The sequence below is a fragment of the Aquarana catesbeiana genome, linkage group LG06 (genome assembly GCF_042186555.1).
Source record: "Aquarana catesbeiana isolate 2022-GZ linkage group LG06, ASM4218655v1, whole genome shotgun sequence".
NCBI lineage: Eukaryota > Metazoa > Chordata > Amphibia > Anura > Ranidae > Aquarana > Aquarana catesbeiana.
The window spans coordinates 263,218,213-263,243,726 of NC_133329.1; the positions used below are offsets into that span (position 1 = coordinate 263,218,213).

Here is a 25,514-nt window from a genome sequence, read left to right on the forward strand (position 1 = left end):
AAGTTTCCGTTCAAACAGGCTACCGACCGGTCTATCAAGAGCAGGTCGTCTAGGTATGCTATGACAGTTATATCTTGAGCCCTTAATCTGGCCAGAGGAGGAGCCAAAGATTTTTGTAAACACTTGAGGTGCAGTGGTTAGTCCGAAAGGCAGAGCCACAAACTGGAAATGGCGCCCTCCCATCTCGAAGCGTAAGAACTTTTGATGAGCAGGAAAAATGGGCACCTGCAGATATGCATCTTTGATGTCTATCGATGCCAGAAATTCTCCTCCCTGCAGGATGGAGACTACTGTCCGAATTGATTCACTGCAAAAGGACCGAATCCCTAGGAATCGATTCAGATCCCCTAGATCCAGAATGGGTCCGACATCCCCATCTGGCTTTTGGACCGTAAAAGGTTGGAATAGAAGCTCAATCCTTGATCCTTCGTGGGAACCACCATAATGCCTCTTGCGACAAAAGCCGCTCTAAGCAAGAAGGAGCGACTGCTTTTTCTCTGGATCTCTGGGGACACCTGATCTGAGGAAACAAGGAGAGGGAAATTCAGCTTGTACCCTAAGGTTACCGTGGAGATTACCCATCTGTCCTGGAAGTCCTCCTGCCAGAGCTTTGAGAACTGTAGCAGTCTTCCCCCCACTCGAGCGAGCGGGGGCACCCCTTCATAAAGAGGCCTTAGTGTCTTGTCTAGTAGACTTCTTCCCCCAGGACTTCTTTTGTCCCTGGGGTTGACTCTTGTTTCTTGACCCAGACGGAGAAGGCCGTCGCGACTGCCTGGAGGCTGATGCCCCTGGCGTTGGGGAAAGAGTCCGTTTGAAAGAGGGACGCTTACTCTTTACAGGTAAAAGAGTGCTTTTCCCACTAGAGATCCTTTGGATATAGTTATCCAAGTCTTCTCCAAACAGCCTTGCACCACGAAATGGAAACCCAGCCAGGAGCTTCTTACATGGTGCTTCAGCTGACCAATTTTTTAACCATAAGATTCTACGCATATGCACCAACCCAAGTGAAAGACGAGAGGTTTGCATGATAGAATCTCTGATGGTGTCAACAGCAAAACATAAGGCCCCTGGAAGCTTAGCCAACCCCTGGGCCTGCTGTTCAGGTAAAACTTTGATGATCTGCTTAACATGGTCTCTTAAGTATTGACAGACTCCAATCGCTGCTACTGCAGGTTGAGCCACTGAGCCTGCTAAAGGCAAAAACATCTTTCAACAGGGATTCCATCCTTTTATCCACAGGATCCCTGAGCATCTGAGCATTGTCTACAGGACAAGTCAGTTTTATTTACAGGGGAAATGGCGGCATCAACAGCCGGTATTCCCCACATCTTAATAAAAACTTTTCTTCCATAGAATAAAGTGTTGAAAACTTTTTCGGTGGAAAAAAACGTTTATCTGGGTGATCCCACTCAGAATAAATCAGCTTTTCAAGTAAATTATGAACAGGAAAGCATGTGCTGTTTGAGGAGATTTCAGTGACCCTAAAGAAAAAGAGGGTTCTTTAACTGATTTAGATATGGACAACTTAAATGTGGAGCGGACCAATCCAGCAAGGATCTGTACTAAGACCTTCTCCTCCTGGGAAGCCGAAGAGGGCCCTTCTCCACCTGATTCCTCAGAAGAGGAATCATCCGTCCCATCCCGATCCTCTGAAAGGGATTCTTCTCCTCTATCCCAGCGCTCCTCTGCCTGAGGGTCCTGGGAAACAGAGGAAGACCTAGTGCGTTTTCTTCCAGTGAAGAAAGTGTGAAGATGCAACTACGGCCATTCATCTTTCCTCTAAACCATTAATGGTTGAGGAAAAAACCTCCTTAGTAATGTATACAGGGGCTGAAGTGCCAGAAGCAGGTGTAGCCCCTGACCCCAACGGCTCTCCCTGGCTAGCCGTCCCTGGCCCCTTGGGGGGGGGATGCTGCAGAAAGGGGGCCCTAAGAAGCCGAAGGAGATCCCCTAGAGTCTCTGGTTCTTGGGGTATTTGAACCCCTTCTACCCATAGTGCAAAGCAACAAGGTGGAGGTATCACAAAATGAACACTGACTGCTGAGCAATGTAGTCCGGCAAAAGCCCTGCTACCAAATGCCCAGTCTGGTGTTTCCTTAGTAAATGCTGCCTAGGAGAATGCCTGTGTCCCACCTTACATGCGACCGTCAGCTCTGTGTCCCTCCAAAGGCTGTGTGCACCTGTAAAGTGTGCCTCTTAAGCCATGCAGCCAGCAATGTGAGCTAAGCACGCTGGACGCGCTGACGCTCCGCCGTGCGCCTCCTCGTTTTTAAAAAAAAAACGTGCGCTTCCCGCGCAAGCCGAACTTCCTGGACAAGCATGGAGGAAAGGCTGGGGGTGGGGAAGGAAGGTGAGGGGCCGGCAGTGATGGGGCCTGCACGTGGCAATGGCGGCAGCGGTGGTGGTGATAGTGCGGTATACTACCGCCTCACAGACCACCTGCGGCCTCCCCCTATTCTGGGGGGAATATCCAGAGGAGAACCCCCCCATGCCATCCTACCTGGAGCTCGGCTGGAGGAGCTTGTGCAGCGTGAAACACTGAGACAGACATCAGCATGAGAAGGTATGTGCTCTTGGCAGCCCCCGGTGGCGATAATAGGCATAGCATGCATTTACCTTAAAGGAGAAACCTAATAGAATTAAAACATTCTGTGGAATCTCCCTTACCTTATCCAGCCGCAGGGTTCTGTTACACAGACCCAATCTTCACCTCTCACGGTGGGCTCCATTTGGAAAAACCTTCAGAGACTGGGGCCCCCTACGCATAGGGGGATCCGCAGTTCTGGGCCTGTAAAGCACCCGGCCAGAAATAAGGCTAGAAAAAACATTTTCTGAAATGCGGGGTCCAGCTCTCTAAAGAGGACGCGTTACAGATAAAACCTCGTTTCTTCAGACACGAGGCCCGGGTACCATCCAATTCAGCCTAGAAAGGACACTTTGAAATGGATCCGGTTCGCCTGGCTTGCCCCAGTATAGGATATTCCCTTTGGAGCTCAGCACAGGACATCTTTACACGTCCAACACCTAAGACACTGGCGTAAAAACTGAGGTATCCCTGCAAGGGGAGGGATTATATAGGGGGGTGATACCCTATATAACCCATCAGTAATTACTGAGGCTCTGTGTCCCGTGATGTATGAAAAAGAAAAAATCGTATCGATACTGGAAGGCCTCCCTCATACATGCAGCCACAGGATTCCAGCAGCAAGAATCAGCAGGTATCAGCCACCGCTCAGCCAATTTAAACTAATGACAGACTGCCAGCGACCGCCACTCTTCGTATGTAGCCACACAAACGGTTACCCGTGGTTAGGGACAGATGTTGGGGCCTGGGTGTAGCTGACTGAAGGTCACACGATACCCATGTCCGAAAGTATTGGATATCTGCCAAGAGCTTCAACAAAGCAGGGGAGCGACAGTGGTGCGTTTGTGGTTCTCTTACAAGAGAGCCTTTCACTTTTCCCACACATATTTACATTCGCATCTGTCTCCCTCTCCGCCGAGAATCCAGATAACCCATCCTGCAGAACATTAATACCGGTTCCTCCTGGAACTTTACCGATCGGAACCGATACAGCCGCGATCGCGACCCGACCGCCGCTATTCAACTGCAGATATTAGCATGGCAAAGAGAAATAGAGTCCAGAAGCCTCATAGATGACTCCAGCCAATAAGGCGCCTGGGCACAGCGCTCCTCAAAAGAGAAATACAAGGAGGCAGCACAGAGACTTCTCTTTGGTGGTAAGCCTCCCAAAGACCCTCAGCCCTCTCCATCTGCTCAAGGGGAAGCTACAGGAGGCCATTCTGAAACAGATGACATGGTCCCACTGGAGGATGCAGGTGGATTGTCCCCGGTATAGAACACTGAGTACTCCCAGGGATATATTTACAGGGCCACTGGCTACATCCCCAGCTACAGATGAGGCAGAACCCACTCTCAGGGACATATTCTCTGCAATTACATCTTCTCTGCAGTGACATCCTACAATAGGTCTATCACTGATTCAGCTGATGAACTTAAAGGGGTAAAAGGCATAAATTTTGTCTGTGCGCCATGACATGCAGAAATTGCGGGAACGCACATCTGCCATAGAAGGCTGAATGAGTGCAGCAGAGGATGATATAAGCCCCCATGCAAAGAGACTTGCAATACAATTGTCATCTCACAGCCCAGCATGCTGCTTGCTTAGATGACCTAGAAAATCACGAGGCGCAATAATGTACGTGCTCTGGGCATCCCTGAATGGGCTGAGGGCAAAAACCCTATCACCTTCATGGAGCAATGGCTAACTACCTTTGGCAAGGAGGCCTTCTCCTCACTTTTTGCAATAGAAAGGGCACACAGAGTCCCAGCATGCCCCCTGCCACCGGGCTAACATCCGTGCCGGTTCTTTTCAAACTACAACATTTTAAGGACAGAGATGCTATCCTATCCAAAGCTAGGGCCATAAGTGGCAATTTGGCCATTGACAACGCCAAGATATCTAGGTTTCCAGATTTTTTGGCAGAGTTGCAAAAGCAACATGCAAAATTCGTCGATGTGAAAAAGAGGCTCCAGGATCTTAACGTACAATATGTAATGCTGTATCCTGCACGCTTTAGGGAGGCTGCCCTGGGGGAGACCCACTTCTTTGATCGCCCCACCTCAGCAGTGCAATGGCTAGATCGGGAGACGGGGAGCGCTTAAAGCTGCCAAGTCATAGCGCAATGTCCCTGCTTGAAAGACTGACACCATACAGGCTGGCAGGTGAGAAGCTATCGTTCCCCCTTGAATTCCACCACATGGCTGTCTGACCACAGGCACAAGTTTTTTTTACCCCTCTCTTTTCTCTGATGTTTTGATAACCTGACTTATTACCTCTGGACAAGGCGGATAACATCGGAACTATTTACTACGTGGACCATCCCATGCACGCTGCAGAAGTGAAACCCCCTTACCATCTCATTGGGAGTTTCCACTGCTTGCTCCCCCCCCCCCCCCCAAGGATGAGCCATGGGGTTATATTCACTGCTCTTGCTCTGACCCACCAGTATGCTCATTACAGTAATGTTGGTTTGACAAATGCTTTATACTTTATTTTATTTAAGGATGGATGTAATGTTGTAATTTGCTTACACAGTAGACATGCTCTTACCACTGCTTATGATAGATGGACTCCCTTATGATGGTAAATTTGAAATTTGTGTTCTGGAATGTTCGAAGACTTAGTAACCCAGTGAAGAAACTGGCAGCCCTTAGACACCTAAAGTCTGTGGGTGCTGGCATTGTATGCCTACAGGAAACCCACTTCCCCTCTGATCCTGCAGCTAGTTTCAGCTCCCGCATATATAGCACCCAATTTCATTCGACCTACTCTGTATACTCCAGGGGGGTCAGCATCCTGATACGTCAGGATGTCAGGTTTCAATGCTCCCGTAAGGTTATAGATCCAGGGGGAGATATGTATTCCTACTGTGCAAAGATCATTCTCGTCCGAGGTCCTCAGGTGTTTGGCGGGGTTTATGGCTCAATTCCCCGATATTCCACTCCTAGCGATGGGAGACTAACAACTATATAAATTATCAATGGGACAAAACTACCAGTTCCCACTCATGCACCTTCTGGAGGTGAGGGACATATGCCCTTTGCCAGACTACTGGGGGAGCTCGGACTGATGGACATATGGCAACATGGCACAACAACTAAAAAATTCTCATGTCATTCAGCATCACATGGGGGACTGTCCAGGATAGATATGGGCATTGGTAACAGCATCAGATTACAGCGACAGGTACAACTAAACCTTTTCTGGCTCTCCCTATTCCCGGAGTCAGATCCCATGCGGGATTTACTGAAGTTTTTTCTGAAAGACAACATAGCAAGTGCCAAATTAAGTGTTGTATGGGATACAGCAAAGGCATATATGAGAGGCCAATTTATTAAGCCAATAACCCGCATTAAAACAGACACCAAGGCATGGGAAACAAAAGGTGAGAGGAAAGGTTACAGAAACAGAGAATAAATTTATCGCCAACCCTACTGAGGGCACAGAGCGTGGTTGGGGGCTCAATCCATGTCCAAGCAACTGGCGTTACAACTGGATGGGAATAAACATTTTTTTCTACAACAGAACCATTTTGAAGAGGGAGAGGCAACTGGGCACATGCTGGCTATGATGGCGTGTGCGTAGAGGTCCTCCTCTCTTATTTCGGCCATTTGTGATGAACAGGGAACCCCCCAATCCGAGACCGCAAATATACTGCAAATCTTTAGATCGTTCTATGCCTCTCTGTACACTTCTAAAGTACAGCCTACAGGGGCGCAGATAGATGAATTCTTAGAGAAGTGTGAGCTGCCTTGCTTGTCGGCCTCGGACACTGCCCTGCTCAAATCGCAATTGTCTGAGGAGGAATTATCAGCCGCATTGGCACAATCGCATAACAACAAATCTCCTGGAATGGATGGCCTTCCGTCCGAGGTCTACAAGCGTTATGCAGATACATTGTTACCCGAATTACTAAAGGTATACACTGAAACATGCAAAGAGGGTACACTCCCCAGCTCTATGAATGAGGTGATCATAATCGCCTTATTGAAACCAGGTAAAGATGCCGCCTCGCCAGATTCATACAGGCCCATCTTTCTGCTCACAGCAGATATTAAGCTACTGGCTCTGGTGCTGGCAACTGGATTAGCTCAGGTTATACACAAATTAGTGCACAGGGACCAGTCAGGGTTCATCCCCACTAGATCTACGGCCCAAAACATTAGGACACTTTTCTTGAACCTATAGCTCCCTGTTGACAATCCAGTCAACAGAGCTATATTTTCACTGGATGCAGCTAAGGCCTTCGACAGCGTCGAGTGGCCTTACCTGTGGAAAGTGCTAGAACATATGGGACTAAGAGCTAACTTTATCAGATTCTATTCAAGGGTTCAATTACTGTATGCCGCACCATTGGCTAGAAATCAGAATTAATGGGGAGCTGTCGGAACCTTTCACTGTTTCGAGGCCCCAGACAGGGGTGCCCTTTGTCACCCCTGCTGTTTGTCCTGGCATTGGAACCCCTGGCGGCACGGATATGGGGGGGGGGGGACAAACATAATAGGGTTCAAGCGGAACACGGGCACAGATGTGGTATCAATGTACGCAGATGATACCCTACTTGGGAGACATGCAGAGTACACTACAAAACGTCATGTCCCTTATCAAAGACTTGAGAACTATCAGGCTTTTCCATTAGTTGGAATAAGTCAGTGCTTCTGTCAGTTGATCCCATAACAGACCCACTGCCTAAAGGAACGGTTATGGTGCAAATAGTATCCTCTTTTCGCTACTTTGGTATACAGGTGTCCCCAGACCCGTCACAATACATTGCTCTTAATCAAGCCCCTCTACTCAGCAAATTCGGTGAAAAATGTACCTCATGGTGCAAACTGCTGCTATCAGTAGTAGGGAGAATTAATCTTAAAAAAAAAAAAAAAGGTATGGGCACTGCAATTATATAATTCTCCAGTATAGGTCCCTCGAAGATAGTTTGACAGGATAGACTCCCAATTTAGGGAACTGATCTGGCGCGAGAAAATAGCGAGGATTAGTTTATCGACACTACAATATAGGAAAGATGAGGGAAGTTTGGCGGTCCCTCACTCCAGAGCCTACTACCTAGCGTTCCAGCTCCAGCAATTGGGGGGCTGGGGGGTGATGGCTCTAGCAGACACTATCCGCAGACTCCCAGCCACGCAAGATGAGAATATGACAGCTCTTGCGTGCCTGGAAGCAGGATATATGCACTTGGACCCAGAGGCCCCCACTGTGAGGATGCTAAAAACCTTATGGGCATATACAAAAAAAAAAAAAAAAAAATTTGGGATACGGGGCTAAGCCACACACCAATATGGCGCAATGTAACTACAAAGAAATACTGAAGCTAAAGGGGTTCAGGAATTGGGAAACTATAGAAATTCGCTACCTGTCCCAACTAGACAATGGACCAAATCTCAAGTCCTGAAAATTCAAGTGGAATTTGACATACCACGCACAAACTTTTTCAAATACTTGCAGTTACGCCACGCAATACAAACACAATCAAACCATGCTCCCCTCCAGCTGACCGACCATACATTGATAAAGGGGATCTTTATGGAAGACAAAAAGGGGATGATCTCTAAATGCTATAATATCCTTCTTAACGTCATACAGGACCCTTACAGCCTGCCCTGTATGCGAGGTTGGGAGGGGGATATAGGGACCGTAGATGGGGAAACATGGGCTCTGCGTCTCGCATCTGCCCCTTTGGTGTCAGTATCCGCCTTTCAATAGCGGTCACATTTATATATGCTACACAGAGTATATAGGACTCCCATACGGCTTCACAAATGGATTAGGGATACTCCACTTTGTCCGAAATGTGAAGGTGATCATGGAAACCTAATCCACATGATGTGAAAATGCCCCAAACTTTTCCGTTATTGGAAGGAAGGCCTAGATGTGATAGCACAGGTGTATATGATAACTATTCCACGAGAACCAGTTGTATGTCTGTTGGGCGCACTGGACAAGGAGGATTTAACCCCCTCGGCTCATACGGCGGCCTTACAATTGCTGTATGTTGCACGCAAATTAATTGCGCAATTGTGGATCACCCCCAGGGTGCCCACTAGGAAGCAATGGGTGGAACAAGTTAACAAAACTACTAATAAGAGAAACTAACATACCAACACAGAAATGTCCCACGTAAATTTTATTATGGCAGGCCTGGTTAGATGTCCCAGGATTGGCACCACATCAGCTGATTAAGGACATGTTCTTACAAGGGTAGGGGGCTCGTTAAATACGAGTTAGTGTCTATCAATGCTTGGTGAAGTGTACAATCCCAAGGGATACAGAAAACCCTAGTGGGTCGGGGTAACTTATTTGTTCTGGTATATCACACCCTCAGGGTTCTGAGGGAGTTTAACTGTTTGTTCTTTTCTTTTCCTTTTTCTTATATGTTACTATATATCCCTTCCATGGACACACAGACCCCCTACAGACCTAATGCCCCTAGTGACTTCTGCTACATTGCGAATTTGGGACAACTACCTTACCAAAGGTTTAGGGTCTTCAAGACCCAGTCCCTTGACTCCTTTATTTGATATCAACTCTTTCCCTCCGACTTGTGCTAAACCTAAATTTCTTGTTTGGCAAAAGACAAAAGGCCCCTTTGTTAAAACATACACTTCGTGCTGGAAAACCAATTCCCCTATCTGACTTGCTCTCTTCCTGCCACAACCCTTCTATGGCCTGGCTTGAACACACTCAACTAACGTACCTCAAACAAAAATACCAAACATTGACGATTTGACAAGACCACAGCCTTTGAGTCACTGTTATCCCAGTCGGACAGACCAGAGCATTCACTATCCCCCATATATCAGATACTGATTCAGGTCTCTTATCCAAACCCACCAACATTCCTTTCAAAATGGGAAAGGGAGATGAACCTGTCTCCGGTTGACATGGAATGGGGCAAAACAATGGCACTTTTTAAATTATCTATTTCATGCCCAAGAACGAAATTATCGTATATTCTCTAGGTTGTATCGGTGCCCCACTGTTTTACACAAGCTTCATCCTAATGTTTCGGAGATATGTTGGAGATGCTTAAAGGGCCCGGGTAACATGACACACATTTGGGGTACGTGCCCACGTGTTACCCCCTTTTGGGACAAGATTCTCCAGCTGTATGACAAACTTGTAGGGGACAAATACCCCAATGAACCCTGCTTAACAGCCTTATCTATGTTGCCGGGGTCATACAAACAAATCAAGAAGAGCTTAAAGGGGTTGTAAAGGTAATTTTTTTTTTTTTTTTTTTTTTTAAATAACAAACATGTTATACTTACCTTCACTGTGCAGCTCGTTCTGCACAGAGTGGCCCCGAACCTGGTCTTCTGGGGTCCCTCGGCGGCTGTTTCAGCTCCTCCCCGCAAGCATTAACCACCTTAATGCGAGCTCCCTCGCATGGTGGTGAGTGCTTGCGGGCGCGCTCCCGTGATACAGCCGGCGGCTATAGCCGCTCGCTGTATCACTCGGCCCCGCCCCCCAGCGCGCCGCGTCATCGGATGTGATTGACAGCAGCGCGAGCCAATGGCTGCGCTGCTTTCAATCCATCCACTGCAGCCAATCAGCGACCAGGCTGAGCTGCAATGAAGATGACGAGAACGAGCAGCGAAGATTCGAGGCGTCAGGTAAGTAAAACGGAGGGGCTGGGGGCAGCGGTATTGTCAAAAGTTTTTTCACCTTAATGCATAGAATGCATTAAGGTGAAAAAATTTTTACCTTTACAACCCCTTTAATTCGCCATTGGCTGACTGCTGCACGTTCAGTTATTGCTAGATCTTGGTCCCTCTCTAGCGGATTGGGCCTGCAAAGTGGCTAGGATCGAACATATTGAATGGATGTTAGCGTGGGATGCTGATAAAAGTGAGACCCACACTATTATGTGGACCGTTTGGTTACACTTCCGGTTCTCTTCTGATTTTGACCCTTTTATAGCAGATACAGCCGTTACTGCTCCCCCTGGGCCCTCTCATGTGTAGCTTGATAAACCTTATCCCCTCATCCCCTCTTTTTTATTTATTTATTTATTTTTAATTTATTTTTCTCTTTTCATATTTCTCCACCCTTTCTACTCCTACCTTACCTTCTTAGGATTAAAGTAATCTTACTGGTATATTCACCACACTTTCAGGCCATATGTGTTGAACCTTGGTTTTTTTTCAGTTTTCTACATCATTGTTTAACGTGATCTACTGGTTACTTTATTTACCAATACTTGGTTTATTTCTACACTCTTTGATATCAACTTGACTATGCTTATGTGATACATGTTCTTTTAATGTCCTTCCGATCCTAATGTATACTTGTTCAATTGAAATATGTTATATCTTGCCTATGGTTATTCAACGTGGTTAAAAAAATAAATAAATAAAATACTTGAAACTTAGTAAAACAGATTCAACATATTTTACTATATGGCAGTACCAAAAAAAAAAAAAATAAGCACTTATAAAGGTTCTGTATACACTGTACCAATTGACTGTATACTATAGAAAGTCGAACGTTCTACATTTCTGTTTTGCTACTGTATACTGAATGTCATATACCATGTACTGTGAACAATAAAATAAAAACTCTTTTCTGACTTTTAAAAAAAAAAAAAAAAAAAAAAAAAAAAGTAAGCTTCAGAATACATAGGTCTTTTTGCCATCCGTGTCCTATTTGGGAGATTTCTCAGCACTTAGTACATAAATTAACAGTGCCGTCACTGACAAACCTGAAGAATTCTCTTCTAAAACTCAAACTGGTATGCCATATCTGCACCCACCATGTGCAAGGATTGAACGCTCACCGCCTGCTTTGACCTCTTAAGAAATAGTGAGGTCAAAAGCACTTTGTATCACCCTCTGGGTTGTTGCAGAAACTTGGCTGTCCACACTCTGCTTTACTCCACTTATGGTTCGTACAGACATTGGGTATACAGAAGGCAAAAAAAAAAATTAAGCATCTGCTAAAGTTTCTCTACAAGTCAGGAAAGAGTACATTCCCAACACACAAAGGTCTGAACCTAGCCTAAGGGGCTCGCCAGGGGATCAATGTGAAGAATCACAAGATAGTTGTGGTACTTGTGGAAAAATCACAAGATAACATAGTTGCCTTAGAAGGTTTGCGGTCAGGTCCACAAAAAAAAAAAAAAAAAAAAAAAAATACATTTATAATGCAAATATGTGAAAACAACTGAACGCAGTAAATTACACTTTAAAGCCTAACTCTAGGCTTTAGTGAACTTTAACTCGTTTGTCTGGACCACACTGGTCCAAACAAACTATTTCCTTTAAGAACACATGCTCCCGTTGTGTGCACTGTATAGTGCCCCTTTTAGATGGAGTGGACTCCATCAAGTGGATCCGCTTGCTCAGCAGGGAATCTCTCCGCTGATCCCCGCGGAGAAAGGGAAATGACAGGTCAATGTCCGCTATGCAAAGCGGACACAGTTCACTTATCTCTATGGGGTGGTTGAAAGGAAACAAACTGCCTGTCCGTTTCCATCCGATTCGATCTGCTGGACGGATGGGGAACAGATCCCCATGTCTGTTTTTAGCAGACCTGATCATATGTCGGCAGGTGTTAGACACATGTCTGCTGACATTTACTACCGCTACATAGAGAATAATGGGTGGTCTGATTGTGTCCGCCTGAAAAACAGACAGGCGGACTCGATCAGTCCGCTGGTGTGAAAGGTGTCTTAACTGTATGTAGCATTAGCTAAATACAGTATTATACAGTTTCAAACACAATTTTGGATGTCGCACGTCGGTGCAACTGAAAACAAACCACGTAAAATTTTACTATCCATAGGTCAAATAGGCGAAGCTTTAAATGTCTTTACATGCCCATGAACTGACGTTCACAGTGATATCTCTCATGTGTGGGATGATTGCTGTTTGTGTGCTTGCGGGACCAGCACGTTAATTTGCCTTTGTGAGTGAGCATAAGGGAATGGGGACACATTAAAAAAAAAAAAAAAAAAAAAAAGTTTATTTTTACACTGTCGCTTTTTTTTTTTGATCAATTATTGCGGTCACAAAGAATGTAAACATCCTTTGTGACAGCAATAGGCATGTGACGGGTACTCTTTATGGAGAGATCTGGGGTCTACAAGATCCCTCCTATGCCATTAAAAGAATATCATACCAAGATTGGTGTGATCAAATGTTTTTAATTTCTAAAAAATAGCACAGTATATGTCAGAGCAAACCGGAAGTGATGCCAAGGTCATTGCTTTCAGGTTACTATATCATAGAGGTGTTCTGGTCTTTGTTTGGCTCTATGATCAGCCAGTGGAAGCACCAGCTGGTCGATTGGCACTCCCAGTGGGACAAGAGATCCTATTAAACCTGTGGAAGGCAGCGTGAGGGGCGACGTCCCCTCTCACTGCTTGTGAAAGGAATTTTAGAGGCTAGAGCAAGAGAGCTCACCTTTGACTCTAAAAAAAACGGTACCGAGATGATGCCTACAGCTGCAATCATCATCTTGGTATAACCACTTGAACTCCAGTGAAATAGGGGTACGTCGCTGGTTGGCAAGTGGTTAAAGCTCACTAAAACCTGGAGTTGGGCTTTAACAACAGTTTGTCTCCAGCACATTTGCTGTGGACTATCAACTACAGAACATGCAAGGAAATGTGGCAAAGCCACAGAAAAATAAAAAAGCAACGTAAAAACTTTTCATGCTGACAAGGAAATGCAATTTTTAGACATATGCACAATTTTAACAATAATCAGGTCTCAAACAGACCACCGAGCCTAGATGAATGATAGGCAATATGCCCGCTGTCTCCCCTGGATATACAACGTCACACTCACACATCCCAGGAGGTACAACGCTTCATTCAGAAAGAAGGGTGGGGGGCGTGCCTACCGGCATGTCATCGTGAGGCCTGGCAGCTGAACCCAGAAGAGCCGGCCAGGCGGGCCTCCAGATGACATCATATAAAAAGATGTACGAGAAGTACAGGACCGAGCAAAGGCGGAAATTTTGCAAGGATTCTGCAGAACACTGGGCGAGTAAATATCTGAAATGGTTATAACCTGCAACAAAGCTTGCATTGACGTGAAGAGAAACAAATGGGGTGAGGAGGGTGGAGATCTATGAGGAAAAACCCGGAACGGACGTGACTAACAAAAAGGAACAGCCTTTCTGTTATACTCCAATTCAGCGGGAAATCTGTTCACAGAATCCCTGCCGATTGGAACAGACACTGCCTATGTTCTGTATCCACCACATCTTAAAAAGTCAATTATGCAGTCTTGTAAGCAGGCAGATGTGGAGAAAATGGTGCAGGTAACACTGGGCCTCATATGCAAACAAAAGAAAGCATGCTGCACAAAGCAAATCAATTTTGTTTTTTTAAACCTGCCCTACAACATAATGAACAGCTGTAATCTAATCTAGCTTCCACTGCAAAATGGACACTTTAATTTCCACCAGAATTTACAAAGCTCAATGTAGCCACACACTATAGTCCTAGGAATCAAACACTCAGATGACACTGGCCTTTCACTATTTGGTTAGGAGCTGCATTCGTATTTTAAATCTCTCCTACTGCAGATTTATGGTATACATTTTAGATGGGATTACTTAGTTTCTGAAATCAGATGTATACCTAAATATGAAGCTAGAAATCCAATCAATTACTCTGTAACGATCACCTATTTCAGCATCATTAAGAATGTTCAACCCGATACTGCAGCACCTCCAGCCTATACCTTACAAGACCGCTGTCTCCGTGGTAACTAAGAGTATCCGCCACAGTGATTCTAGTTACATTGCTTTAGGGATTATCTATATTCTTTTGTTAGCCACGCAAATACCATTCTTTCAACCTCTGCATAAAAATATTTCGGACCAATTTCACAACTTGCAACTGTTGCAGTGCGTTTAACCTACCGGGCGTTAAAATAGGCTGCCAAATAGGAGCAATGGACTGAAAATTAGGCATGACCTTTTTAATGCAGTGTAACATACAGCATGTGCAATGTGGTGTGTGGCAGCACCCACTAATCTAACGGTGTGATGGATTGCCATTGAAATGAATAGCAAGCCACACATTAACATGTATTCAGGCGATCCCTGAAAACTCATCTCTTCAGGAAAGCCTATCACCTCTCCAACTAATCTCCTACCACTTCCACCAGCTCATTCCCCACAGTTACAACCTTTTGTACCACCTGCCCCACCCTATTAGATTGTGAGCTCTTCTGAGCAGGGCCCTCTTAATCCTCTTGTATTTTATTGTATTATAACTGTATTGTTTCCCTTTTATATTGTAAAGCGCTGCGTAAACTGTTGGGGCTATATAAATCCTGAATAATAATAATAATAATAATAATAATAATAATAAATTGCAGTACAACACATTTTAGCTCCATTTATCATGCATAAACGTGAATAGGACTCTAAAATTTTCTTATTCTCCAAAAAATTTTCCACACACATCTACTACTTAATGATACTATGATATTTTTTTCATGAAATCATTTCTTAATGTGTTTTTCTGCTTCCATGTAACTTCCTCCCTGAGCTCCCGAACCTCTCCTCTTCCCCTGACTTCTGTTTGTTTGGAACGAGCAGTGTGCGTTAGTGGCACGCATGTGCACTGCTCTATGCACACTGCAAATCCCATAGTCCATCTCAGGAGAAAGAAGGGATAGCTACATTCCTACATAACGTGGTATCATTAAGGCGTAATGTAGACAACCTAACAAGAAGGCCAATCAGAAAAAAAATTAAAATATGAAGGCAGCTGAGAGCAATAGAATACTGTATACTTTAAAATTAAGAAGACATAGTTGAATAGATTTTTTTTTTTTAAACCAGAGTTCAACGTCACCAAAAGCATTTTTCTTTACTCAACTGGTATATTATATAAAAGCAACAAAAAAAAAAAAAAAAAATTGTAGGTAGGTCCGGTTGCATTGTATAAATAAAAGAGCGCAAAGCTCACCAACTGGGGAGCTCCCAGCTTACACTGCCGGCATGGTGCCCGCGTGCCAGGATAACTGACGGTGCAGGAGTGATGTCATCCCGTGCCAGTTAATGAAGTCAGCCAAAGACGGGGGACCACTGAAGAAAATGTGGATTCAAAGGCTATAAATATAGATAGTCCATGTGCAAAAAAAAAAAAAAAAAAAAAAAAAGCACCTGTGTGCTAAACACATTTTCTTAAAAAATTGTGTTTATTTTTTGCATCTTAGTACTGCTGAACTCCTCCAGCCACTTCCTGTCTACATGTACCCATTCCATCATTGGCTGCATGTAATCCGACATCCTGACAGTGATGCACCACGCCTGCGCTATGTCACTGTTAGTCTTCACCATGTAACAAACATTAAAGCATCACACCAATCCTAAGAGGTCCAGATACAAACTTCATTCCAATGCCAGTCAGGGGGAAAACCCCAAAATGTAGCCAATGTGTTTTGAGGGTCCAAGAGCACCCCCCTTAGGGTTTGATTGACAACGCTGAACAGACCAAGTGAACTGGACCTTTAATGGCTGCCAAACCAGTTACTGACTTGGCCTGTGCCACACTGGGGAAATATTGATAATGTTACAGTTCACTTCTAGTTTATGCACATTGCAGTCAATCAAGCCCAGATAGGGGGGGGCGGCACTTCCTCACCCCTGAAACACACTGGCTACTTTTTGGGTTGCCTCCCTGACTTTTAATTGGAATAAAGTTATAAATGACCCTTATAGAAGCAGTGTGGGGCTTTAACTTCTATTTTTGCTATATTACACGCCAACGAGATAGTGAAGATCCTCTAGGGTATAAAAGATACCTGCCCAGGAGCCAGATCATTTACATCAACATTTTAACATAGCAATATCAGTGATAAAACACTTTGAGTCCAAAGCCATTTTTCCACCTTCCCCAACAGTCTCCACCATGTGACAACACAAGAGCATGACAGGGAGATGGTGGTCACACCATAACAGGAAATGCCTGAACAAGGACCTTCAGGGCAGAATTCCCAGGCATTACTTTATAAAAGCTTCAGATGGAAAAAGATTTAAAACGGCTTTAAAAAGCGTATTGATTAAAAGCTGCTTCACACTAATGCGTGAATGTTAATGTGCAGTCCAGTTTTGGCAGCCTATTTCATAGGGCTGCCAACCATACTAGAATGCACAAGCACTACTTTTTCAGATCGTGCCACGCCAATCTGCATGGTACTCCGCTACCATGTGGTTTGATGGCTGTAAACACGCTGTGTTTGCAAAATGTGTTTGGGTTGTGCCATTAATGGTGGTTGGTCCGAATCCCAACTACCTGCCCGTCCGGAGTTATGTTCTCCCTGGGCCTGCGTAGGTAGTACGTGTATGTCGGTTTGTCCGACATGCATGACGGACATACATGCTGGGAAATCAGCCAGATCAGAGTGTTCCCCTGTCAGAACACAACAGAGCTGTCAGGTTTTTTTTCATGCAACCCAAAAAAAAAAAAAAAAAACACGTTAGTGTGTGCCCGGCTTTAGGGACCTTAGATTGTAAGCTCATTGAGGGCAGGGACTGATGTGACTGTGCAATACATGTAAAGCACTACTTAAGGTGGTTAAGGAAATTTCTCTCTATACTATTCTATTCCATTGCACAGTGCAGCCCCGAACCTCCTCTCCTCAGGTCCTCCGCCGACACTCCTGGCTCCTCTATGTCCAGTGCCCCGCAGAAAGCAGCTTCCCACAGGTGGGAAACCATGTGTGCTCGCTCCCAAGCCCCGCTGCTGCGTCTACTGACACAGACAGTGGGACTTGGCCATGCACCCCACTCTCATCACTGGCTTTGATTGACAGCACTGGGAGCCAATGGCTCCCAATGCCCCAGCAAAGCCAGTGAGACCCAGAAGTGAGGGGAGAGAAAAGCTCCAGACGTGCACAAGGCTGGATCAAATGAGGGCTTAAGGGGGGAAAGGGAAAACAAAAAAAAAAAAAAACCACCACACACTTTAATTGTCATCGGTTCCAATCCCAACTACGGCACTACCTAGCAATAATCCGGAATGCAACTGCAGCACAAGCGTTTTCCCCGCACCAGGTTGTATCCAAACCAGGTACAAACTGAATGTTGCTCTCCAGAGTTGAAAAGCCCCAGGTGCTGGCTAATGCTAATCCATGTTGTGAGGGAAGAAAAAAGTCCAGACAGCCGCACACCAGGAGAATATAATCCAACGAAATTTCTTTATTGTAAAATCAGGAACAAATCACGTACAAAGCACCATGGATAGAATGTACAGATAATCTTCTAACGCGTTTCACGCTCTGCGGAGCGCTTACTCATAGCTATAAATAAGCGCTCCGCAGAGCGTGAAACGCGTTAGCAGATTATCTGTACATTCTATCCATGGTGCTTTGTACATGATTTGTTACTGATTTTACAATAAAGAAATTTCGTTGGATTATATTCTCCTGGTGTGGGGCTGTCCGGACTTTTTTTCTTCCCTCACAATATGGCACTACCTACCTGAGGTTTGCATGTTCTCTTTGGGCCTCCAACACTATAAAGACATGCTGGTAGGTAAATTGGCCCTAGTATGTATGAATGCGAGTTATGGACCTTAGTTTTTAAGCTCCCTGAGGGCAGGGACGTATGTGACTGTACAACATAGATGTAAAGCACTGCTTGAATTGTCAGCGCTATATAAAATATCTTGAAGACGAGTTCTGCCCCCACCAAACAATTAAAAGTCAGCTTCTGACATTTAATATTAGGACTCTTACCTGTCCATCGATCTCGCAATGTCGGCACCCCATCCGATTTTCCAATCGGCTCTCGAGTGCTGCTGCGGCCATTCGTGGGTAACGGAGACCGGCAGTGAAGCCTTTTGGCTTCACAGCCTGTTCCCTACTGAGCCTGCGCTTTGTAACTGGCGAAAGAAGGGGGCCAAGGTCGCCACGGCACAGTCTCGTGGAAGTGGATGACAGGTACCCGCTTCCCCCTCCCCGAAAGGTGCCAAATGTGGCACCTTTCAGGGGGAGGGGGCAGATAAGTGGAGCTTCCACTTTTGAATGCTTTAACTAAAGGGCACCCATGCGTCTTGCAGGGGCAGCGCGTTTGCGCACAGAATGTGCTTTTCCCGCACTGTGTTCCAGCGTGAACCGGCCCTGAATTGTATATGAAATCTTAAGAGGCCCATTCCAATGAGAATGCAGAAAAGGCGTTCCAGGTGCGTTTCCCCCCACCGCACTGCCAATTGTTAATGGAACACCAAATGCATCTGGAAAACGCACCACGTTAGATGTGGCGTGATCTGAAAAAGGTACCGCTTGCACTACTTTTTCTGGCCTTTCAAAATCAGAACGTGCACATTCCAGGGTGAACCGGCCTTCATCTAAATAGAAGGAAAACACATCAGGCCCAGTGTGTGTGTTTTGGGGGGGGGGGGGGGGGGCTGTGTTTACCTTTGGGGGAGCTCGGGCTCTTGCTCTCTGGGGAGCTCCTCTGCTGCCAGCCTGGCCTTCCCACCGGAGAAGGGGAGGAGGAGGACGGTACTCCCGGTGTACTGGAGTCCACAGCCGGGCTGCTGGAGGAGGGGGATCCGGACTGGTTGTTGTGATGATGGTGGTGGTGATGGTGGGAGTGATGGTGATGATGATGGTGGTGATGATGATGTCCTCGGGTGGGTGACGATCCGGTCTGGGTGGACACGGTAGGACTTCCTCTGGAGCTGCTGACAGCCGGGGGGGACTCCACACCGTTGCCGTTCGCCCCGGTCCCTCTGGTAGGACTGCCGCTCCGGGAAGGCGGGCGCAGGGCGGCCCCGTTGTTGTTGTTCACCCGCGTAGGGCTGCCGTGCTGCTTCAGCTGAAAGGGAACCGTGGCCCGCATGGGCTGAAGGCGGCTCCCCGGAGCTCCGCCCGGAACGGCACCGGCCGGGGTTCCCGGAGGTGTGGGGGAGCCGTTTCTCCTCACCCACTGCTGGGACATCTCCCACTCCGCTGCAGGCAGCTTTACAGAGAATGTCGGCAGCGCTGCACCCGAAGCACGGCAAGAGGAGGCCGGACACGCCACACACCGGGCGGAACGTTCCTCGCTGTGCACGCGCTCGGTGTAACGGCAGCTGCACCTGTGGCGCACGCGCAGCAGTTCTATCTGCAAACAACACAACACCCTGCGCGCTCGCGTAACGCCCACCTTCACTTCAACCTTGTGCTTATTGGCTGCTCGCTTCTGACCAATAGAACAGCACACTTTAGCGAGGCAACAGGAGCTGATTGGTTGGCGAGCGTCTCCTAGACGCCAGGAAACCAGTCAGCTAGCGGTTCCCTAGCCTCCAGGGAATGATTGTGAAGGAGGTGGGGAGTGGGCGTGAAAACTCCGCAGCTCTGTCATTGGCAACGCTGTGGCTTCCAGTCACCTGCCAGAGGTTGTCATTCACAGAGCATCGGGGCTGGATGAAGCACAGTAGCTCCTCTGTCGTCATGGCTGTAGTAACAAGAGAATGCCTCTGGCATCAGCCATGGAGGGGGGAGGGAGATGTCTAGTACAACATCTGTGTATGAATGGCCCTTCCTGAGCCTGATGCAACCCAGTCAAAACAAAAAAAAAATCTGATGCAATAAAATAAATGAAGAAAAACACACACACACACACATATATATATATATATATATATATATATATATATATATATATATATATATATATATATATATATATATATATATATATATATAATATATCTCAAAATAAAAATAAAATGATTTCTGCAAGTGGTTTAGGTTGAATGGATTAAACAAAAGGACATGCATGTAATACATTGGACACAGGAATAGAAATATTACACCCATAAACATTAGGTAACATTAGAGAATAATTCATATTAATCATTGAAATTTTCCCCAAATCCTGAATCTGAAGCCACCCATGAAATTTAACATAACAGTTTAAGCTGGATTTACACTGTAGCAAGCAATACATAAATGACTGTCCCTCATTTTGAGCAATGCCCCTTTGTCCCTCTTTCCTCCTCATTTGTCCCTCATTTTTAACAATGTCCCTCTGTCCCTCTTTCCTCCTCATTTGTCCCTCATTTTTGGTCTGATCAATATAGATGTATATAAAATGCACTATTTATCTATCCAAAAGTGTTTTACAGTGCTAAACCTTTCATTCAGCTGCTGAATTTCTGCATCTGTAAATTCCAAAAGCCAATATAAAGGAATAGTGGTGGTAAAAAATAATCACTTGTGGGTTTAACCAATAATTTTTTTTATAATTCTCCTTTAAGGGGGTGTGGCGGGGGGGTGTCCTATGATTACAAACTTTTGCTAATAGGTGTCCCTCATTCCTATCTCAGAAAGTTGGGAGGTATGTACAGGTGGGCTAGGGACAGTAAACACAGGTGTTTGAGCTGTGGTTTTTTTACTGACTGCCACGTCGCAAGTCAGCTGCAATAAACATTCAAGAGGCAGCAATATTACTGCTCTACCTCTCAAACACTACCCCCTTCAGCGACAGAGGCAGCAGCCAGGGGTATACACAATCCGCAGCCTTGATACTTTTCTTCATGGGCAAGCGCAATGTTGCGGCACGCAAGTGCAGGCTTCAAGAGGTTAAGGGAGGCAATATAACGTCTCCTCGCCGCCTGTCAAATGTTCTCTGAAGATCACTCTAGGGTGATGAACGAGGCCTAACGATCATGTGTAGGTGTGAATGGGCCCATGGGGTTTCACTTTGTCTTTTAATTCAATCTTATTTTATTCATTCAGAGAATAAGAAAGAAAAAAAGTAAACATTACATACTTCGGTAAGGTGTACCAACAATAATTATCAATTACATCCAAACAAATGCATAACCAGGTTACATCAAAATTAAATAAAAACAGGTTTATAAGGCACATCAGGAGTCCACCTGTGAGAGCAACACCTGAAAACATTACAGGTTAAAGTAACATTCACCATTATTTCAGAGAAGGAAATCGTAGGAGTCCCATACGTAGTGCATCAGTAAAGGTTGTATTGAAAAACTGTCCTTCTGAAAAATAACATGTTGTAGGGGTTCACACTCTGAATCAGTAACAATGGGTAAGTCGAACTCATTGTACATTAGCTCAATGGATTCCTAAGGATGTATATAGAAATAGAGGAAAAGTAATAGGGGTAGAAATGAGGGGGCAGAAAGATTAGGGACAAGAAGCACTCAAGCCTAGTCATGAGGTGATGTCATCTAGGCTACTTTCAGACCAGGAGATAAACTCTGAGGAGTATTGGAACATGGACCACGAAGTCCAAGTGAGAGAAAACTGTTCGTCTTTACCATATTCCTCAGCCAATAGATGTTCAAGGCCCTAATGCACTTCAGTAGCCCAGTCCCCCAGGGAAGACATGGTTGTTTATCTCCAGTGATGGGGAATCACTACTCTGGCCACTGCCAGAAAGTGTCGCAATACATCTTTTTTAATAGATTTGAATTTGCCAGGGAGTATAGATAAGAGAGCTACCTCAGGTGAAGGTTGAATAGATGTCGCCATCAGTTTACAATATAGTTTGAAGATCCATTGCCAAAATCCCTGTACAGGAGGGCATTCCCACAAGATGTGGAGCATGGTACCCCGGGAGCCAAGACACAGCCAACAGGTATCTGGGACTGCTGAGTTGAAGTGGTGTATAGTCGAAAGGCATCTGTACCATCTCATTACCAGTTTAAATCATTTTTCCTGGGTCTTAGTGGCTAGGTATAGCTTGTGCGTCAGGATTTTTGCCAGTCAATAGGGGAGATAGAGTGACGTAGTTCTGCCTCCCAGGCCTTCGTAAATGGTGGTGTTAGGATTACTCTTCTCTTGTGATCAGTCAAACTCCAGATGTATTGAAAAGCAGACAATTTATTTCAGATGTGTCACACAAATGGATGATGCTTACAAGCCAAAAGAGGCAGTAAGAATCACACAAAGAGATGTACATCCCCCCTCCTAATACCTACAATAATATAGGGATAACGCTTCTATTGACTGAGGAAACACAGATAGCGTGCCTGGTACAAAATGGTACTTTATTTGACAAATTAGTGTTTCCTGTACAGCCTTGTTCTACCATATATGGTTAAGCCTAATCATTCTACAACTTACAATGGAGTTAGTTAAAGCAAACGATACAGCAAGTTAGTACAACGCGCTCAGAAGTCATCTTAAAAATAATCTCAGGGTTATTGTTTTTCTAATAGTCACACAATAAACAGTTAAAACTTTTCTAACAGTGGAAGGTCAGGAGAAGAAATATTGAGCAAGAGGGAGTAAAGTTGAGAGACCACATGCGTTGGAGGTTCTGCCTGCATGAGCAGTTCCTCAAATCCTGTCGGTTCAGCTAGGATGTCTGATATAGATGGGAAAGTCCAGATGTAAGAAGTAGTTTGTTGTCTCTGAAGCCACTGCAGGGAGTGTCGGGAAAGCGAACCGGAAAGCGGTATCTGTCCTTAAAGTGGGGTCCGCTCTAATGACTTGGGAAAGCCTCCTATGATCTTCTTTTGGCCATGGTCTGAATCCTGTTACGTACATAGCCGGTGGGAAGGCCAGATCTGAATCGTTTGACTGGTAAGGTCAATTAGGGGGCCTGAGCCCCCTCAAAACATGGGCAAGGTTCATGGGAGAGTGGAGAGTTCAGTTGGGTTCATATTGCTTTTCAAGTGAACACAAAGCTTGGTTGAAGAGTGGTGAAAGCAATCTAATCTTCTGATCCTATTAGTACCACAGGCAGGCAGCTGCAGTATTTACAGTTAGTGTAGTGCGTCCTCTGCACAGTGTGCACCTAAAGCTACCTGAAGACAATTGCTGTTGTTCTGATCCTATTAATACCACAGGCAGGCAGCTACAGTATTTACAGTTAGTGTACTGTGTCCTCTGCACAGTGTGCACCTAAAGCTACCTGAAGAAAATTTCTGGTGTTCTTCTGATCCTATTAGTACTATAGGCAGGCAGCTGCAGTATTTAGTTAGTGTACTGTATCTTCTGCACAGTGTGTGCCTAAAGCTACCTGAAGACAATTGCTGTTGTTCTGATCCTATTAATACCATAGGCATGCAGCTCCAGTATTTACAATTAGTGTAGTGCATCCTCTGCACAGTGTGCACCTAAAGCTACCTTAAGACAATTGCTGTTGTTCTGATCCTATTAATACCACAGGCAGGCAGCTGCAATATTTACAGTTAGTGTAGTGCGTCCTCTGCACAGTGTGCACCCAAAGCTACCTGAAGACAATTGCTGTTGTTCTGATCCTATTAGTACCACAGGCAGGCAGCTGCAGTATTTACAGTTAGTGTAGTGTGTCCTCTGCACAGTGTGCACCTAAAGCTACCCGAAGAAAATTGGTGGTGTTCTTCTGATCCTATTAGTACCACAGGCAGGCAGCTACAGTATTTACAGTTAGTGTACTGTGCCCTCTGCACAGTGTGCATCTGACTGGTAAGGTCAATTAGGGGGCCTGAGCCCCCTCGAAACATGGGCAGGGTTCATGGGAGAGCGGAGAGTTCAGTTGGGTTCATATGGCTTTTCAAGTGAACACAAAGCTTGGTTGAAGAGTGGTGAAAGCAATCTAATCTTCTGATCCTATTAGTACCACAGGCAGGCAGCTGCAGTATTTACAGTTAGTGTAGTGCGTCCTCTGCACAGTGTGCATCTAAAACTACCTGAAGGCAATTGCTGTTGTTCTGATCCTATTAATACCACAGGCAGGCAGCTACAGTATTTACAGTTAGTGTACTGTGTCCTCTGCACAGTGTGCATCTAAAGCTACCTGAAGAAAATTGCTGGTGTTCTTCTGATGCTATTAGTACCACAGGCAGGCAGCTGCAGTATTTAAAGTTAGTGTACTGTGTCCTCTGCACAGTGTGCACCTAAACCTACCTGTAGACAATTGCTGTTGTTCTGCTCCAGTGATGAGGAGGGAGGGGATGATGAGGTCACTGACTCCACATGGGTGCCTGATAGGAGAGAGGAGGAGGAAGAGGAGGAGGAGGAGGAGGCAAATCTCAGAGGCAGGATGCCCTCCAGGGGCCAGCTTAAGGGCAGCACACCGACTGCATCACACTGCAGAGCTCAGCATGTGCAGGACGCTGCTGTCTCTGCGCGTTATTCCAAAAGTTCTTTGGTGTGGGCCTTTTTTGAGAAGAGTACAGTATGTCTCAAGTGTATCTCGCGTGGCCAAAACATCACCCGCTTGGGCACCACATGCTTGACCAGACATATGTTGACCTGCCATGCAGTTTGTTGCCAAGCGTACCTAAAGGACCTACACCAAAGAACAAAGCAGACCTCTCCTTGCTCCTCATCAGCTAGGATCTCCAACCCCACTATACCTTCAGTCCTCTCTGAAATCTGCATTGAGAGGAATGAAGGTGTAGAATTAGGTGTGTCACAGCCAAGTACTTGCGGGCAATCTGCTATCGGTACACCAACGTCAGATTGTACCAGGCAAATTTCCCTGCCCCAGCTGCTGCACCGCTGAAAGAAGTTCGCTCCCAGCCATCCACATGCCCAGAGGTTGAATGCTAGCTTGGCTAACTTGGTAGCACTTCAACTGCTGCCTTTTCAGTTGGTAGACTCTGCCCCCTTCCGTGAGTTTGTGGAATGTGCGGTTCCTCAGTGGCAGGTTCCCAAATGCCACTTTTTCTCACAGAAGGCGATTCCGGCTCTCTACCGGCATGTGGAAGGCAATGTCTTGGCCTCACTGGACAGGGCGGTCAGCGGTAAGGTGCATATTACCGCTGACTCATGGTCCAGCAGGCATTAACAGGGACGTTACCTATCTTTCACCGCGCACTGGGTGACTCTTCTGGCAGCTGGGAAGGATGCAGGACAGGGTGCAGTAGTGTTGGAGGTTTTTCCGCCACCACGCCTCCAAAATTTTACTAGTGTTGATTCTGCCACACCTCTCTCCTCCACCCCCTCCTCTTCTTCTTCCTCCATGGCCTCTTCCTGTGCTGATTTGTCCTCGGAA

The 25,514-nt window shown here is 45.7% G+C and overlaps 1 protein-coding gene across 4 annotated transcripts in view; it reads right to left on the reverse strand.

The window, feature by feature from the left end:
• FAM117B (family with sequence similarity 117 member B) overlaps window positions 1-19,706 on the reverse strand; it is a 144,376-nt gene extending 124,670 nt beyond the window's left edge. For 3 of the 4 annotated variants that reach the window (XM_073633286.1, XM_073633287.1, XM_073633284.1), the window contains exon 1: window positions 18,986-19,706. In XM_073633286.1, the coding sequence (XP_073489387.1) occupies window positions 18,986-19,511 (526 nt within the window). In that variant the 5' untranslated portion in view covers window positions 19,512-19,706. The remainder of the gene's footprint in view (window positions 1-18,985) is intronic. The other variant, XM_073633285.1, reaches the window with a different exon arrangement.
• Between the last annotated feature and the right edge of the window lie 5,808 nt (window positions 19,707-25,514).